General features: G+C 45.3%; 1 protein-coding gene across 3 annotated transcripts in view; it reads left to right on the forward strand.

The window, feature by feature from the left end:
- Nucleotides 1-596: 596 nt before the first annotated feature.
- The window catches only part of SLC35F4 (solute carrier family 35 member F4), a 125,396-nt gene continuing 107,185 nt past the window's right edge, over nt 597-18,807 (forward strand). The window contains exon 1 of one of the 3 annotated variants that reach the window (XM_068947441.1): nt 597-880. Coding sequence is in view for 2 of the 3 variants with exons in the window: in XM_068947440.1 (XP_068803541.1) it covers nt 778-880 (103 nt within the window). In the remaining variant the exon portion in view is untranslated. The remainder of the gene's footprint in view (nt 881-18,807) is intronic. The other 2 variants (XM_068947440.1, XM_068947442.1) reach the window with 2 other exon arrangements.

The following is an 18,807-nucleotide window of genomic DNA, read 5'->3' on the forward strand; positions in this document are numbered from 1 at the left end:
GCCGACTGTCTTGAAAACCAGAGTAAACCCTCGCAACAGCCTGTACAACAGCCCCCCGAGGTGGTCTGTGCACCCCGAGATCCACAGGCCTTTTCATTTCAAGGTCCTTCCCAGCTCCAAGGTGAAGCCCGCAGAGGACAACGCTAGGCAGGGCTGCCGAGACGGGGGTGACACCGTGGAAAGGTCGGACCTGCCCCCGGCTCCAGGTCCCAAACCAAGGGACAAAAGCCTCTCCCACCAGCTCCTGAGAGCGTTTGGGGGCGGAGGGCTGCGATTCCCCTGGCGGGCACAGAGAGACACCAGGGTTTCTTCCACACAGCCGAGGTCCCTCACCCTGTGAGGAGGCGGCACCTCAGGGTGGGGGGAAGCAGCCACCAAGGCAGCCCCACGGACCCCCCTTACCCCTCTCAGACGAGGCCCAGAAAGGCCACCAAACTGCCCATATCCACCTCACCCTCCTCCTCCTCCTCCTCCCGCCTCTCTCTGCCCCCGACCCCCCTCACGGCTTGCGCCCGGCCTTGAAATAACGGCTGCGCCACTGCCGCCCTCCCCCCCCCCACCCCCCCGGCGCCGGGCGCGGCGGGAGAGGGGAGGGAAGGGGCCGGCGAGGCCGGGCTGGGCGCGGGCGGCCGCCGCCGCGCTGCGGAGCCCGTCCTGCGCCAGGCGGCACCACAAGCTGCGGCGGCGGCCGTGCCCGCTCCGCCTTCCTCCTCCTCCTCCTCCCGCCTCGCCTCGGCGTCCCGCACGGCCGCCCGGCGCGCGCGGCTCCCGCCCTCTATGGATGGGAAAGCAGCACCCAACGGCGTGGCCACCATCGAGGACAGGATCTTACGGATCACGGGCTACTATGGATATTACCCGGGCTACTCCAGCCAGAAAAGTAAGGCGCTCCCCCCCGCCGCCCCCCTCCCCACCACCACCTCTGCCTGCCCGGGGAGGGGAGGGGGGGGGGGAACCGAGCCGCGGGCGTGGGGCCGCCGCGGCGGCCGTTAGCCGCCCGCCGGGGGTGGGGGGTGGGGGGGCTGCATTGGGCGTGCGGAGCCCCGGGGGGGCCAGGCGAGCCGTTAGTGAGGTGGCCGGGCGAGGAGCGTCGCCTGCGCGGGGGGGCCGGGGCGGTTGGGCGCGCGCGCGGAGGTGGGGGGGGGGTGAGGGGAGGCTGCGCGGGGTGGGGCCCGCGCCGCTCGCGTGTTTCGCGCCGCGCGTGGAAAGTTTCGATGGCTGCTTTCGCCTAAAACTCTTGGCGTGTTCACCTTCCTCGCGAAACTGGAGTGTGTTTTGTGTTTTTCTCGGAAAGTAGCGAATTAACTGAGAGTTTTTTTTTCTCTGCGGCATTTAGTATGAGGCTTTTTAAAATTCATTTATCTTCCCTTTTTTTTTTTTTCTTAAAGAAGCAGCTGGAATTAAAGCACTCGGTCCTTGCAGCAAACGCACGATTTTTGCTTTTGAAGTTTGTAATTGGAAACAGCGGGTTTCTGGCAGCTGGGAAAACCTTAGTAAGGCTTGTGTGAAACTGTAGCTGTCCCGGGGCTCTGTGGAGCTATTTAGCAATGCACGTTGGTCTAATGAAAGAAATGATTCATTTCTAGCGCTGGGGACGTGGATGCGTTATGGTTTCATGGTAATTTTGCAGTTTGCGAAAGCTGCGAAGTGGCAGAGTTTTTAAAAAAAAAAAAACAAAAGGGACGTGGAGGCAGCTGTACTGGAAAGGCAAAAAAACTTAGGGGGGGCTCAGCACTGTGGAGCAGATTTTTTCCTCTGCGTATTTAAACTCCCCGTGGGATCGAAGGCGGCGAACCGCTTGCCAGCGCAGACTGCGCCGCTCTCCAGCCTTAAGGCAAGAATTAACTGAGACACAGCTAACACGCCGCCAGTATCGGGCGAACGCGTTGGCAGGCTTTCTGTGAAAGGGAGGAAAGCCATGCAGTGAAACCGTTTTAAAAAAAAAAAAAAACAACAAAAAAATCCTTGGTGTAGTGGTCAGCTGAAAAGCAACCAGCCAAGCCAGGGTGCTTTTATTCAGCTGTTATTCGTAGTGCTAACAGCACGGCAGGTGTTAGTTGTTTGGCAGAGGTCACTTGATTTGCGTCTAGGCAGAAGAGGAGTTAGGAAGAAGCTGAGAGCAATCTGGGGGAATGGATGCATGGAAGTCCAGGGATTATTGAAGTCTGAGCTAGGTGGGACCTAATCCTGTGTCAAATTCTTCAGCAGACCCAGGGTGATTCACCAGGGAAAGATGAGGGTACAGGCGTAGCAGTTTGTTGCGAGCGTGCCTTGGTGGCAGAATGCAATTCTCCAGTCTGCAGCAAGACTCCCACCCTCTGTGAAAATGCAGTCCTGAATGCAGTGTTGGTGCTGCAGCTGGCTCTGCACAGGTGCCTCGGAGAGGACTGCTCAGGCACCGGAAAGCTGCTGTTACTGCTCCTAGTCCAGGACCAGGTTCTACAGATGTTACAAATTGCATCTGCTGGAAACTGGGGTAGAGCATGCTCTGAGAGGCCAAGGTGTCAAAAGTGCTGATTCTTGCAATTTTATTGATGGTCTTTTAGCCTTTTGTACCTTTGCTAAAGGCTGGATGCTGAGGGAAAAAAATTGAGATTAGTATCTCAGATTTTGTTGATTTAAAAAAAAAAAAAAGTAGTGGTCATGCTCAAAGAGGAAAAAGTAGAATTGCATGACCCAGAGGTATCCCATTCCTCACATGTTGTTAGGTAAATGAAAAGCATGCACCACTTTTATTTAAACTGTGAGCACTTTTTAAAGCAGTCTAGTAATTTTTGGAACCATCATTGTAATTTCTGGAGGGCTTGCAGCTGGCAGTATTGGCAGTGACTAATTCTCATTGTTGTGTTTTTTGGGGCTTGTAAGGTGCCTTAATGTGGGTGTGATTTCTTTCAAAGAGAAGATGATCTACTTTACCTGGGGGGGAAAAAAATACAGGTATCCTTCAGGTGTCTTGAACATGGTCTCTTGGCACTGAAGCAGTGAGAGTAGCTAGTCACCATCACACGTCTTGGCTTGGAGACCTTACTGTGTTCCTTTGCCTAGGCTGAAGTGTAGCTTTTGAGTGGAGTTACTTCAAAGTGCTTTTGACAATTATTCTCTCAGCTAATTGTTCTGTACCGCTACAGATTTGTCGCAGTGTAAACGAGCAAGGTGGGAAGTTTATTCAACGAATTATGAATGTACTTGGTAGCTCAGTGCCTGCCCTCTCCCAGTGGTGGAAGAGCTGTTGTCCTGCCACATGCCCAGTCCTATAGCCTGTGTGATCAATTGGCTTAAGCTGTCACCTTGCTCCCTGCCTGGGTCTGAAGGGTGCCTGGGGAAAGGGCAGCTGAGGGTGAGCTGTTGTCCCTGGGATGACTTGCACTTGCTACTTCTCTTCTGCTTCCTGGGTGTCCCTCAGATCTGATCAGGAGCTGGCTGGGCACCGAACGGGGATTTTATTTGGATGATGATAGTCTGCTGCTGCTCCCCACCTTCCTTGAGGCCTCTCCTTGTCCCCAGCCTGCTGTGCCCAGCTGGGGACAGGGAGAATATTTCCCTTTTTGAGGAAGGGTAGAGGCTGGGAGTGGGTGGCTGCTGCTGCTCTGACCCTCAGCTTGCCCTCTGGGGACGTGGGAAATGACAAAAAGAGCTTGAGAGTCTGTGAATCGTGCTGGTGATTTACATCCCTCCCTCGGTGGACGAGCCTGTATTTCTTGGTTCAACAGGAGCTGTGCAAGTGTGTGAAGGCTAAGGATTAAACAGTCATGAAATCTGATGTCAAAGGTCTGTAGTGTACAGAGCTGTTATTACACACAACTGTAGTATTTTCTGGAGACCGTTGCTCCATCTTCTCTACTGGTGCATACTAACCTACTGCAGACTTGAGAGCGTGCATATGTTGGTTTTTTTTGTTAATTTTGAGTCATAGACAGGGGAAATAGTTTCTTATTTCTGTATGAGCCATTTGATTAGACAGAGACATGTATTTTAACCTTGTGTTTGCATGCATATATTTTGCCAAATATATCCTGCGTAATAAGAGTCAGGAATTGGAGGAAAACAAGATGTTTTAGGCTTTTTTTCCACCTGCTCCTGATAAGGAGAGGGCCCTTCCTGATCCCAGTCATTTTGTACTTTTGGATGTATGGCTTGATCACTTAATTCCTGCGTTTAAAACGTACAGAGTATGCACTAGCTCTCTGGCCTGTACGCGAAGGAAGAGGGGTTGTGTCTCTCCAAGTGAATTTCCTCAAAGCTACCTCATAATTTGTCTGAGCGTAAGTGTCAGTTTTCTGCTGGCATAGGACAGAGGCTCTGGTCTTTGATCTGGGGTTGCAGATGGTGCCTCCATGTTTGTGACCCCTTGGCTTGATGTTGCGAGGCATGCATTTTCATTTGATCTGATCCAACTTTCCTATCCACACAAACTGTGGAAAGTCATATTCCCTCTCCTCGTCTTTGCCATTACTTCTTATTCTTCTTTTACTTTTTGCTGGTAGTACAGTCATATTTTAGTGTTTTCAGTCTTAAGAATATGTGTGTTTTTTCTTCTTTGACTCAGACCAACTGCCACCTCATCTGTCTTTCAACTCTCTTCTGAAAGCTTTTTACTTTCGTAGTACAAAGTTCCTCTCCTTCACGTCACTGAATTAAAACTGCTCTAGCCAAAGTTTCTTATCTCTGATCTTCATCAGCTTTGCCAAGTCCATGCGGAAGTCGAGCAATTTCTGTCTGTAAAGTCTTTGTAGCTCTCTTCACCATCTACAAAGCTCTATGTCTTGTCCTGGCTCTTGCCATCGCAGACTTGCATTTCTGCAACACCCTTTTCTCTGGTCCAGACAAGTGCAGCATACTGAAAATGCTGTGGCTGCAGTTGTTCTCCTAGCTCATCATGTAGGTCATCACCTCTATTTCTTCTTTTTTGGACAAGTTGTCTTCCTATGCAAAGCTTATTTCCACCCTCCTGGTTTCTCTCATTTAGGTCTGGGGTTTTGTTCGACTCTGAAACCGACCCCTCTGTGTGTTTTCCCATGCTGCTTCAAGCTTTCCTGCTTTTCTCCCTTCAGACCTGCCTTGAAACCCTGGAGTCTACGTAAGCTCCTGGAAGCAGAGCATGGTGTCTCACGTGCGTATGCCATGATAGGGTTGTCGACTGTGTTCCTGGGCACAGAGCGTAGTGCTGGGTAGCCACCCCTCTCTGGTGCAGCTGTGTGATCAGATGTGCATCCCAGGGAGCTGGAGAGCCATTATAGCAGTGTGTGTCCTTAGCAGTAGTGGGCAGCTGGGAAGAAATGCTGAACCTGTTCTTACGTTAGCCCAGATGCCGTGGAACAAGCCTTGTGTTTTCTTGGCTCGCTAGAGGACCTTGAGCAAGGTTTTGTGGTTTTACTTGGCAAGTTAAGCCTCAAGTCAGCAAAGCACTTAAGTATCTGCTTAAGTCTGAACTTGCACTAAGCCATTGGGCTTTGACAACGTGTTTAAAGTTAAGTTCCTGCTTAATTACTTTGCTTAGTAAGAGTGGGATTACGCATGCTGAACCAGCAGCAGAGGCTTGACAGTTCCAATCTCCGGCTCTCCTGAAAGAGTAAAAGGCTGTGCAGGGAAAAACCAATTCCAGAACGTTGGAGGGAATTTTCTTCTGGTTATTATAGCAGCTGTGCCAGCAGCTCTGCTGCAGTACGAATCACATGGCAAACTAAGATCATCTCAGTATTTACCGAATGCTGTGCCCTCCTGGTGGCTTGTCCCTTCCAGCAAGAGGAGGAAAGTCAGTCTGTTTACTGGAGACAGCCTGCTGCTTTTCTAGCAGTTTGCATAGCCCGCGCCCTCTCCGTGTGGAGTGCATATAGCAGGAGAGACGGTAAAAGCAGCACTCGAGGAAAGGTGCCTTGAACTTCTTGGCTGATGAGGCTTTAGGTGAGGATGATGATGGAATAGGCTTTATTTCCTTTTCCTGCTGGGCAGAGATTTCCCATATAGGAATTATTCCCAGCTTTTAGGGGGAGCATTGTGTAGTAGGGGCTGGATTGCAAACTGGAGATTTAACCTTGGAGCACCAGCTCCAAGGGCACAGAGCAGATGTCAGTGTGCGATACAGTCCTGCTGTAGTTTCCTCTTCCAGATACCTTGTCCATCTCTTTGGGCCAAAAAAAAAGTTATGAGGTTATTTTTTTCAGCAAAACATATGGCATAAATACCCTTTTGCCTGCAGCTTTTGGCAGGGCCAGGTACATATTTTTCAATGGATTAGGGCCAGACTGTGGGTGGATTTCTGTTTGTACTGGAATTGGCAATATGGCAGCCATATACTAGCAGCTGGAGTGTGGATCTCAGTGATATGACTTGAGGGGCTCAAAACATTGCACAGGGTGAAAGGTCTCGTTAGCTGGAAATGGAGGAAACTGGGTTCAGTCCTTGGCTTTGTCTCTGACTGAGCCAGTCACTATGGCCCAAATCCCTGGGGAGCTGAGGCATGAAAATGAGGTGCCTGAATATCTTCAAGGACTGAACTTCAAGGACTGGACTTCATATATCTGTTTGGTTCCCTGACAACCCCCCTGTTTGGGGAGTTGTCAGAGCTCTGCGGTCTACTGAACGTGACCTTTCTGAGCAAAGACTGCCCCTGTAGCTAGTGCCTCTCTCAATCTACCCCTTACCTTGGTGTATAGGTGCAATTTTGAGCAACAGTGTGCAAGCAAGATGAATTAAAATTGGAAGTAGATGCAGGAAGGACACTATGGTGACCGTGGTGATGGGGAGCTTAACCTCGCAAGAGGGGACTGACAGAGCTTGGCTTGTTTAGGCTAGCCAAGATAAGGACTTGGCTGCTGCTGCAGATACATCTTGGGAGGATGAGCAGGGAAATGCTAGGGAAGAATAGTTATTTAAACTAAAGTGGCATGTTGGCACACGGACAAATGGGTATAAACAGGCCATGAATAAATTAAGGCTGGAAATTAGCAGAAGGCTGGAATTAATGGCCAAAAAAAGTATCTCCCAGTCTTATGCATCTAAATAAGAATTATTTCGCAAGCTTTAAAGATGCCTCATAAAGAAGTTTGCCAAGATTTTGAGAAAAAATTACTCCTATTTGGCAGGAGAAACCGAGACACTTAGAGGATGGGGGAGATGTTAATTTGCCAGAGGTTGCACAGAACAAGACATAATGTTTGATGGAGAGCTCTCTTCCTCTGCTGGTGACTGCACAGCAGCTCTTACACTGAACCTGGCCTCATGATAAGGTTGGCTGGAGGTGCTTTCAATTACTTGATGGCTTTCAACGCATGCTCTCTACCTGCTTTTCAGTTCCTCTGCCCTTCGGTGCTTGTTTGTCCATGCCATTCCCATGGAAAGGCTTCCTCGCTGCCCGGCCTTGGGGGAGTTGCTGGCTGTGCCCTGCGCTCGCGGGTGGCACAAGCTATCCGGCAGTCTGACGTTTCACCTCATTCGCATCTGTTTGTCTGAGGTAGCTTTAAACTCACTAAACTTCATGTCACCGTGGCAGCATGGAGCTGCGTGTCTTGTTCTTTCCTTGTTTTTCCCAAGAGAGTTGTTGCTGCGTTATAGCTAAGTAAGACGTGACCCAGGTAAGCCATGAACTCCAGGAGCTCTTCTGAACATACGGAAGATGCATCCCTTAGTTTGACTGTCTTTCTAGCACTTACACTGCCTTCTCCAGCTTTGGTCATGGATAAATGCTATAAAATAATACTCCAAAGTGCCAAAATAATTCAGGACAAGCTTTTTTCTCTCCCATGCTTACACTCTTTTTTAATTTTTTTTATTAGCTGCTCTTGAAAGTTTGTCCCAGAGATCATTTTTTCTCCTGTGTGCTTGGAAACTGATGGGCTTTAGCTTAGCTACCTGCAGGCCTATTCACCCATGAAAGTGAATTCAGTTTGCTGCTTGTTGAACAACCGGTGGCAGGAATTTTTCCACGCAGACCTGCTGCTGGATGATCTTAATAATGAAAATGCCTGCAAAAAAATCACTGTCTTTGTGGCAAATGTGCAAATAGGAGAAAGAAAAAGGGAAAGAGCTTAACTGGTTGGATGAGTTATTCACTGAAAGTAAGTGGACCAGCTCTGCTTAGTAAAAGTGAAATCTCTTCCCGCCGCCGCCCCCTGGCAGCAGGGTGTAATGGGGCTCTCTAGCAGCATACGTTTTGGGCTGACCATCTGCGGAACTGCAAATTTTGCTGCATGAAGGAGAAATCTGCAATGTTATGCCTAGCTAATACCGAGACACGATGATGGCAGGGCCGTAAGTGAGCATCCCGGAGATTTGGCGGGGCAGCAGTGAATTTATTTGAAGGCATGCAGTATGTGTTCAAGTCATAGGCTCTCAATATATCTGCCAGGCACAGAAGACTTATGTTACTACTTTAAAAACATGTTGATTCTTCCTAGATGACACTTGCAAATAGTGTTGCTGAAACAGACTTGCCCTTTCCTTTGCTCAGTTGGGCTGGCCTGGGTCAGGTGTAGCACAGTGACATAGGGGGGAAGGTCTCTGCTGTCCTTTTTGTAGCATTAAGCAGGAGCCAATTTGTTCCTATTTTGGTTTCATTAGGAGTTAAGCCAAGGGAGCAGGAGTCAGGTCTGGGTTGGCAAGTGTTGTTTCCCATTCTTTCTGGCTGTCTCACATCTTTCCTCTCTGTGTTTTGTCTGGTGCAAGGAGAGGTCCCATGCCTGTTCTGAGTCTCCTTTGTTTCCAGTTATATTTTTTTTTGGTGGTGTGGTGGCAGGGGAGGGGATGAGCACTAAATGTGCAGTTTATGAGCAAATATGACTCCACTGAAACTGTTCCACCAAACCCACTGCTAGACCATTTGCAAGCCTAGCAGTGACGAGCCCTTTCCATGCAGAAGGAAGTTGCAGCATGAGGCTAACCTCTCTCCTCCAGTTTTATTCCTTCCCGTTTCATGTGCTCTGTGTTTGTGTTGTGACTAAATTCATGACTGGGAAGTGCCTGTTTATGGCACTGAAGTAGTATTGCTTGAGCAATTGCCTGCTGAAGCAAGAGGCAGCATAGCTATCTCTCTTCCTGCAGAGGCTGTCTTCTGGGGAACATTTTGATGAGGACTAGCCCACACCTTTATTATTAATGGGGTAGTTGGCAGATGCTGTGCACCTCATTAAAAAATAGTTTCCTTCTGGGGCCTGATTTTTAGTGTGATTCATAGCAACACAACCATGTGTGTCCATTACAGATAATGGGCATCATATACCTGAAAGTTTAAGGACAGTATTGAAATCACATGCTACTATGCCTCTGTAAGATAGGTGAGAAACGGGGCTGGGAACACGTGTTTTCTGTCAGAGTACTCTTAGACAGCAAAGTGATTGCATTAGTTTGCACGGTGTGATTTACTTTCAGCATCTTGAACTAAGCTGGCATCTTCTAGTGCACTTCCATTATGAACCCTTTCTTTTTTATGCATCTTCTAAAATCTTTTCTTAGACAGAGCTTGCCATGTGGAGTTTGCAGCCCTGGGGTTGTGTAGGTGCAGACTGGGGTTTTTCTCTGCAGTGCCACAAATAACCTGTTGTGTGATAGATTACAAGGACTCGAGTTTGTAGCAGCTTGTGTGCAAGTGGGATGGTTCTCAGTGCTCTGCTGGAGGGAATTCTTCAGTGCTGACAGCATGGGCAATAGAAAGATGAACTCTTCATGGAGTTTCTTGTTCTGTGGTTGTACCCCTACCTGAAAAGGATCAGTTCTGCATATGAGAAAGCGTTTATTCAATACTTAGTACTCAGAGATTGCTAACATGAAGAGTGGATGGAAAATATTTGAACCTAGTGTTTACTGGGAAGATTGGAAAGAAGAATGTTTCTGATGAAGTTTCCTGTGGTTTGTTGGGGACCTTTTGGCAATGGGCATGGCTTTATCTGTGCTTGCGCACCTTAAAGCTTCACGTTTGCCGGGAGCGTTAGACTGACTTCACTGTGCAGTTAACTGCACAACACTCACCTGACCTAGCGTCCTCAGCGGTAAGGGTCCAGGAATATACCTTCTAAAGGCCGTTGGCTCTCGGGAAAAATCTCTTCCACCCAAGCATGTAGGAAGGTTCGGTTGCTTTGAGCTAAGTCGGTATGATACTGCATGCAAGTGATGTTTTTTTCTTTGTAAAGAATAAAGGTACTAGTTGTCCTAGCTTTCACTAATGAGGTTAGTTTTGCCAGGTGACCAAAGCCAGAGGTCTAGGGGAGAACTCAGTCTCTTAGCCTGCCTGTTACTGAGCTCCTGGAAGCATTTCTTTGCCTCACTTACCGTTTGGCAACACCTCCGAGATTCGCGTGTCGATTTAAAAGGCTGAGGTTGTACTTCACCTGCAGATGGATTGCAGCAGGCAATGGCAGTGCAGTGGGGTTTTCCTATACCTCCTGCTCATTCCCGGCACTGAATGGGTGGAGACGATGTTAGTTGGATCAAATTAGGACAGCTTTCTTTCTAGGTAAGGGGCTGTGGTATGTCTTTCTGCCCATCTGCTTTGAAGTGAATTCAGGGTAACTGCCTTGAGTATCCTTGTGAAGACAGGCATCCTCAGCTCTGGGCTTAGAGAGGTCAGCCAGAAGAAAAGATGGCTGTATGTGGGCTGACTCTAGAGAACTTGCTTTAAACTTAGGTACTTGCATTGCATACAGATGCAGCGGTGGCTGTTCAGAGAGCCAAAGTTTAAAGCAGACACCTGGAAATACCATTCTGGTGAGTATGTGCATGTGTTGTAGCTGTAGTGCCCTCATATTCTGCAAGTATGACTTTTAAAGGCACTCCTTTCTTATTATTGTTGTAGAAGACTTAGTGATGTTCCATAGCACTTTGCAGACATAAACCATTCCTTACGGTTTGCTGTCTTAAGGAGGCAAACAAAATGGGAGATACAGCGCTCAGATTTATGTTACGTCAGGGAATGGAAGCTAGAAGAAATCCATCACCATCACTCTGCGTGTTACTAGTAGAAGTTGCATCTGGGCTCTTATTTGAGCTGCGGTCTCAGATTTGCATTACAAACAGTAGTAAGGGACAGACCTCAGTTGTCTGGGATCAGATTTAATTAACTCCAAAGCTGCTCCTAGAGGTGGGATGTTCAGAACTGAGGATGTTTTTAGTCCAGCTGTAGGCAAACATTAAACCCTTTAAAAATATTTTCTGCTGATCACAACTCTGGATAAAAGCATCAAGGTTCTGATCATTTCCTCTGCTTTTCTCTAGGGTGAAGTGATCCTAATGCCATATCACCTGGCAAGATCACCTCAGTGCAGGGAAGTCCTCTAATGGCTTAATGGTTGTTGTCTTTCACCTCTTCCCTGTGGGTAGTGGATGGTACATGACTGGATAAAACAAGAAATACCATTTTACTGCTGTTCCCTAAATTCTGTTTCCCTGCTTGGGACTGTGACCAGGCACTGTCACTGGAGCAGGCTGTGGGTTGCTCAAATAGCCAAATCTGCTCTGTGCATGTGAAGAGAAGATGTATAGGTCTTCATGTGAGGATTATGGTCGTCATCTCCTGCTGCATTCAGGTGTCAGAGGCAGGCCTCTCTAGAAGCCAGCTGGACAAACGCAATGTAGATTGTGAACTGAATACATAAGATACCAGTTCTTCTGCTGCATTTACGTTTTGCTCTCTGTATTTCAGTGCCTCAAACTATTCTCCTTGGTCTTAGTTTCCCTTTTCATCCCATTAACCTCTCTTCTCTCCCTATATCTGTGGCATCAGATTGGGCTGGTTGAGGGGGAGATCTGAAAGGAAATATATTTCGTGTCTTTGATGTGCTGAGCCTTTTTTGTAGGCTGTGAACAAAAACTGTGTCTGTGTATTCCCAAACTGAAGAATACACGATTACTTTTCCCGGCCTCCCTCTGAGAGGGGGCTTTGACATCATTCGTACTCTATAATTTATGATATTTTTGTAGCAGTATGCTAAGGTCTAGAAAAGAGTAAAAGGGATGATTTAAAAAGGGAAGAATAGCCCTGTGCATTTTGGTAGTTCTGTGAGTGAGTTGATTCCTGCTCTTTGGAGTTGCTGCTGAGTCTCTCTTTATTATGGAAGCGTTTTTTAAAGATGATGTTTTGTCTAATGTAAGCACTTCCTCCTTGTCAAACACATCCTGGTATGTCCTGTTAGGACTTTGCACCTCATTCCTGAGTGTTTTAACAGGATATTATAGAACGTCTTGTAACTTTCTGTGAAATGTTTTAACCTGATTTCGTAAGAAAACAGGTCTTATGTGAACATGATGTCTCTTTCCCTACTCCCTCCCCCTGTAACTTTTGAATCTTTTGAATGATCAAATTTGAGCAAATTTAACGGGAGGCAGAGAGCACAAAAGTCACTGAGCCTTGACAGACCTTGTGAAAATAGGTGGCCAGCTAGAAGGAGGGGGTCCTCTTGATTCTCTTGCAGCAGGAAGGCTGAAGAACTAGCTCGCTCCTGAAGAAGACGACCTGGAGAATCAGGCCAGAAGATGCAAATCTGCAGGAAAAGAGTTTTGACCTTTTTCCTGTTTTAGAATTGCTTGTCTCTGCTGCTGGTTCTTTGAATATGATCCCTCAGCTGATGAATGAGGGTTACTCCCATTAGCTTTCACAGTCAAACCATTCCCTCCCCTCCCACCCCAAATACATAGAGAGACATAGGAAGAGAAGGAGAGCAAAGCACTAGCCTGTTGGGGTTGAATAAGCATAGTGTGAAGCTAACACATCTTTTACCCTCTAATTCTTTCCAACACACAGAGATACTGGCCTGGGAGGGGAGACATTGGCTTCATACTTGGTTTGGCTACTTCTCCAGGCTGTATTGAGATTCTGGAGGTCTCATATAGTCTACCTGTATTTCTAATGCAATAGAAACAATAAAATGTTTCTACAGGACAGTTTCAAGTTTTGGTCTGAAACTCAATCAATAAGAGTAATTTCCAGAACCAAAGCTATTAGTTAAGGGCTCTAGAGCATCCTAGATGATGGCTGTGAACCCTTTGCAGTTTTAAAAAATGGAGAGAATGTAGTTATTCTATTAAGACTACAGAAAATGTTATAAAATATTAAGGATGATCATCTCTTCTTATTTGAAATAATAAATCCAAAGTTAATTTTGCACTTGCAGAAAACCGGTGGCTGGCTATTAGCCTTCTACTTTTTCGCTGGTGAAATGTAGAGAATATTTTATACTTAATGTTTTATCTACTTTGCTAAGATGTTATTAGGCTCACAAATATGTCATAACGTCTGGAGGGATGAAAAGTGAGCTTCCCCCTCTTTCTCCTGCAGGTTACTGAAACGGAGGGCTCTGCAGTCATTTCAGACATCCTCCTGGCACCTAAGAGCCCAGGGAAAGAAAATATTGCTGCACAAAAGGAGTAACAACCATATTTTATAAAGCATTAAGTTTTTCTGTTTTAGCAACGCATTTAATATTCATTATAACTCTTAGCTTTGAAAAAGGTAATAAAGAAATGACACTGGGTCTGCTTATTTAAAGGTGTAAGTTCCTAGAAATTATTTCTGTCACCCACACCATCCATTGAGTTGCCAGTTATGACGCTTCTGAGCTATGCTGAAAATGAGAAGTTGACGTTGTGGTGACCTAACTGAACATGGAAAAATGCCCTAGGGATTTTATAAATAGAATTCAAAGCAAATTTTCCTTTGGTTGCATTTTATTATTCTACTGTATGTTTTCTTTTTTTTTTTCACCAAAGAAATGAGCATTGTTTATTAATATCACTGTGTAATGACAGCATGAAGCCTTTTTAGTCACTGCTGCTTCAGAAAGTATTGTAAAGTCTGACATCCCTTTGAAAAACTGTTCTTAGCTGCTGCTGCTATTTTTATTTTTGAGTTGTTCTCTGCTAGAATTTTTTTTCTTTTTTCTTTTGTCCTCGTCTGCCCTGAATTTTCAGAAACGCTTTCAGATCGGCTTACAAGTCAATTGAGCTCTTTCCTCCTGTTTTTTTTCCCCCCGTTATGAACTTTTACTGGACTGTGCCTTTCAAAAGCTAGTTGAAGCATAGTTTTTTCCTTGAACTCAAAACATGCACAGTCTTTAGAGAAATATCTGCTAGAAGCACTGACCTATAAAATCTATTAGGCTCTCCCTACTGGTGTGAAACTCATTTATGTAATGCTGCTGGATTGGATGAGTGCACTGTGCTTTGGAGGTAAAATACACAGTTTAGTCTGACTTTTATAAGCATTAGTGCAAGGAAGTGACTTATAAAGAGATAATCTTTGCAATCCTGTGGAATGTGCATTTATGAAGATTTCTCCTGTTTTCCCCATATGCTTTTTGGGGAGATTCTTTGAGAGCAGAGACCGTTTGGGCAGGTTTAACACCTGAGTGTCTGCAGCTAGGTTCTCTGGGCTGGCTCTTGACCTCCAGGAGCACCAGTAGGAAATACCATGCTATGAACCCCAATAAGAGAGCACCAAGAAAAGAGATGCTAAAAGTTACTGGTGAAGGTGACTTAGTTATCCTTCTTCCTCTATGCTGTTTAAACTGTCCCAGCATAACAAGGGTCGGAATGGCTATCAGCTGCTACACGTGTGGAGCTAGGCTGAGTTCTAGCAATGCTTTTTCATTGCCCTGGTCCTAACCCTTGTAGTGGGGAGGAGAGGGCTGGATCAGAGCTGTCTGGCTACCGGAAATAAAGCACTGATGAGTACTGGACAGCAAATGAGGGCTGACTTTGGCTGCTTTTACAGAGACTGCAGAGAGCCCTAGGGAGCCTGAGGAAAAGGGTAGTCCCAAGGTGGTTTTAAACTGCTGTTGCAGTTTAATCTGTGAGATTCCTGTGCTAAGATCAGAAACAGATCCAGAGGAGTTTGTGATGGAAGTCCTCGGGAGTCCTGTGGTTGCTGGAAGAGGTACAGCACTGGCAATTAATAAGTTTGTTTTGTTGACGTGGCCAAAGGCTCTAGGAGGACTGGCTTTAGCTTCTTGCCTTGTGCATTTGGTCTTTTGGGGAGAGGTGACTTTGGTCTGCTCATGCTCTTAAGCCCCGTTAGATGTAAGACAACTCCAAGTTAGAAGCCGTAGTGCTGTGGCAGCTCTGCCCTGTACTCACTCTAATAAACCCTGGGGTTTCACAGTTTTGAGTTGGGGTTGGGTTGTGTGTGGTGGGCCACAACTTGCTAATGTCTGCCTGCAGAAGACTGTAGGGACATACCCAGAATTTCAGTAATGCTCTGAAAAAGTAGGATACAGAAGGAATAGATTAAGAAGCTGCAGTGTCAGTGTTAACTGATTTCTTCGCTGAATGTTGCAAACATGTCCTCATTACTAGCCAGAAGGAAAAAGTTAACAAGGATCATAGTTGTAGTATGGCAGTGAGGGGTATTGAGAACAAGGGAAGTCATTTGCAGAGCATACCCAAAAGAGACATTTTTCTTTCCTTTGTCTCTAAAGAGTAAAAATTTAGTGTAAGGATGGTCATGATGGTGGTTAGTCTCTTTATAAGGACAGAAACAGGGATTGAAAACACATCCATAGGTGACATTACAGATGATTTTTATAAATTATTAGGTGGTCTGTTGATTCTGATTGTTAAAGGTACATCTAGTAATTTATTCACACTCTATATATGCCTTTTAAATGTGCTCGTAATGTAAAGCGTGACTCTATCAGATGATTAGCTCTCTGTGTGGTGTCTTCCATCACAATGGTGGAGATGTAAAGGCATCTTTGCTGCATCAGAGCATAAAAGCACAAGTAGTAGGTGAAGTAAAATGCTCTGTGCGTGGAGCGGATCAGATGAGAAGTGGAGCTAGCCTATCCGTTTGAACCAGCATTTGCCTGGATTGGCACACAAGGTAAGCAGAGTAGAAAGTTTTGAATTGCCTCCCCAATCTTGGTGGCATGGTGACGGTTCACTTAAGCCTTTGTGCCCTGTTGGATGAGTGCAGCTGAAGCACTGCAGTAATCTTCACCACATAAGGTTGTGAAGTGGCTAATATGGCTAATATGATATCCAGCTGTTCTTTACTGCTTGGTCTAAGACAGCAACGAACTGCTCAGAGTTGGATTAATTGGGAATGCAGCCTTTGGTGCAAATCTGGACCATGGCTTAACTTTACCTCACTGAATTGGTGGAAGGATGCCTTAATCCTTCTGCCACTGTGCCTATTCTTAGCACTATGCATAGCCTATTTGGTTGTGGGCGGGGGGGGGGAAGGTTTTTAATTCCCTTTGACCTTCTTTGAAAGTCTTTTCACATCTCTCTTCAAAGATAATGGTAAGGTGTGAATCCCTTCAGTGCAACCCCCAGGGAGCCTTGGCATTTCTAAAGTATACAGGAGGATGTCTCCCAGACACGTTAATAAAGTTCAACGTCATGAACTATCAGAAGGAGCTAACGGAATATGTTATACCTACTCTTTCTTTGACCTTCCATAATTGCCTCTGATTATTCTATTACAGTAGATCACTTTAAAATAATTCTGGAACTAAGATGCAAGTGTAAAACCACAAAAACTTTACAAAAAGCATGAACAGGCATCCAAATTGTGAGTAGGTCTGCTATGATGTTCTTTCTCAAGTGGGATGTTACCAGATTGCATAATGATTTATTCCTCAAGTGAAGTTACATCACTAAGAGTGGCAGAACCTTACGTGATCCTTGGCGACGTTTTTGCCATTGATCCAGATTCCAAACTCAAGGGAAATTATTACTAAAACGTTTGTGATTTGGCCTCTCTTAAAATTCATTGATGACCTCCCTGGGTCGAGTAGTGATTGTCTAATCAGAGGATCACAGAACTGGAAGAGGCATGGACATATCGCTAGTGTATCTATCTAAGCAGGCTCACCTATGTCATTCCTAATGGATGTTTTCAAATCCACTTTTAAAACATCACTGATGTAGATTGCCCATCCTTCCCAGGCAGTCTGTTCCAGTGCTTCGCCTACAGTTATTTCCTAATAACTAACCTGATCTCTTCCTCTGCAGCAGTCTCCTACAAATATTGTGTTTTCCTTCGTCTTGACAAAGCAAATCCAATTCTTTTACTCATTCTCCTTAAAGTAATATTTTCTAGAAATTTGCCCGTCATCGTTTTCTTCTGGACTCCATCCAGTGAGCTTACATCTTTCTTAAAATCCAGTTCCTCAAACTGGACATAGTTCTTCAGTTCAGGTTTTACCAGCACAGCCTCGCAGAGAAGAGCAATTACTTCATTAGTATACAATGGGTTGTCCATCTCAGTTCTGTGTTTTTGGCAACAGCATAACATAGATGACGTAGCTTGGGGTTCCCTTTAAACTCACAATCCTCTTCTAGAAAACTCCAGCTATTCTCTGATCTGTGTCTGCTCAACTGATGATTTCCCACCCAAGTGGAGAACCTTTCACTTTCCTTATTAATTTTCTTCCTCCCCCTCCACCATGGCCCTTTCTCCAGTTTACCAAAATCACTCCAGTTCTTCCAACCAGCTTGTAGTGTCTCTATCTAATATCAGGTTCAGATATAATGATTAAGCTCTATATTATGAGACGGTCAAATGCTAAAAGGAACCTCACTTAGCATCCTTTTATTTAACAGCAAACCACTGAAAGCAACTCTCGGTTTGATTCTTGAGCACTTTTACACACGGTGAAATAGTTCCCTTTTGTTGTCATGCTGGACGGTGTCGGAAGTCTTACTGGTGTCAAGATTTCTGTTCTTTTTTCACAAACCCATTATTCTGTCATAGAAGTGACATTAATCTAATGTGATTGAGTCTTGGTGAAACTCTGTTACCTGCCATTCTTCCCGTTTTGTTACAAATAGCTTGCTCTATTATTTGGTCTAGTATTTTTGTAGGAATTAAGGATAGGCTGCCTGTTATCTCCGGTTACTTGTGTTTCTTTTTTATGCTTTTCTACTCTTCTAGAATTTCCTTTGCGTTCCTAGAGTTGTCGAAGATCCCTGTTGTAGTGCTTAACTGACTGAAGTCCTAGAACTGAGGCCAGTATTTGTTTTCTTGGATTTACCAGACCAAATAGCTATTGATATAAAATTTATCCCTGCAGATACAGAATCAGTGCCACCTCATTATTCTTCAGAATATACTGTTCCACAGGCAATATAAGTGACTGCTTAAGCACATATAAGATGCAGTATTTCATTACTCTGTTAAAAAATTAAAATGTATATGTTAAGATGAATTCCAAATTTTCCCTTATGTTTATGAGATGATCAAGATCAGAACTGGGCAGATAATGAGGAAAAATTATTGGTGAACTTGTCAGTGACTTTGGAATGAACTTTGTAGCTTACTTTGTGATCTTTCTTTCCAGCATTTTGCCAGCCTTTTGCAAGTGAAGTCATCTCAGCATATTGCTCACAGATGGTGACATTCTTAGCTGTGGTATATGACAAGCAAAGGTGGAGTCAGGTTTAAGTGCTCTGTAGACATGGCCCTGGCCTTTGCACAGGTTGAAAAATTCACCTATGTAACAAATTATAGGAGGCCAAATGAGTAGTGAAGCAGAAACTAGTTGAATATGAGAAGAAATCTGTTTAATAATCTCATTAATATTTTGTAGCAATGTTTAGGAGATTGCTGGAGATTACCCAGTGCAAGTCAAATCCAGGCCATCCAGCCTGCTGCCTTTTGTCCTATGACCCTGGCAAATAAGGGCAGCCATTAAAATAGTATATGTGTCCACCAGCCAAGCATCTCCCACTTCATCACCATGTGAAAAGGCTCTTGAGTTGCACTAAGAGTTGCTGCTGTATCCACATGAGATCGGAAGTGTGGGATTCAACATCTAGCCTCTGATGCTGAAAAATCTGAATAATTAAGTTAGTAAGTAACTTAATTGCTTACTAACATTA

Source organism: Struthio camelus, chromosome 5 (assembly GCF_040807025.1).
Source record: "Struthio camelus isolate bStrCam1 chromosome 5, bStrCam1.hap1, whole genome shotgun sequence".
NCBI classification, from domain to species: Eukaryota; Metazoa; Chordata; class Aves; order Struthioniformes; family Struthionidae; genus Struthio; species Struthio camelus.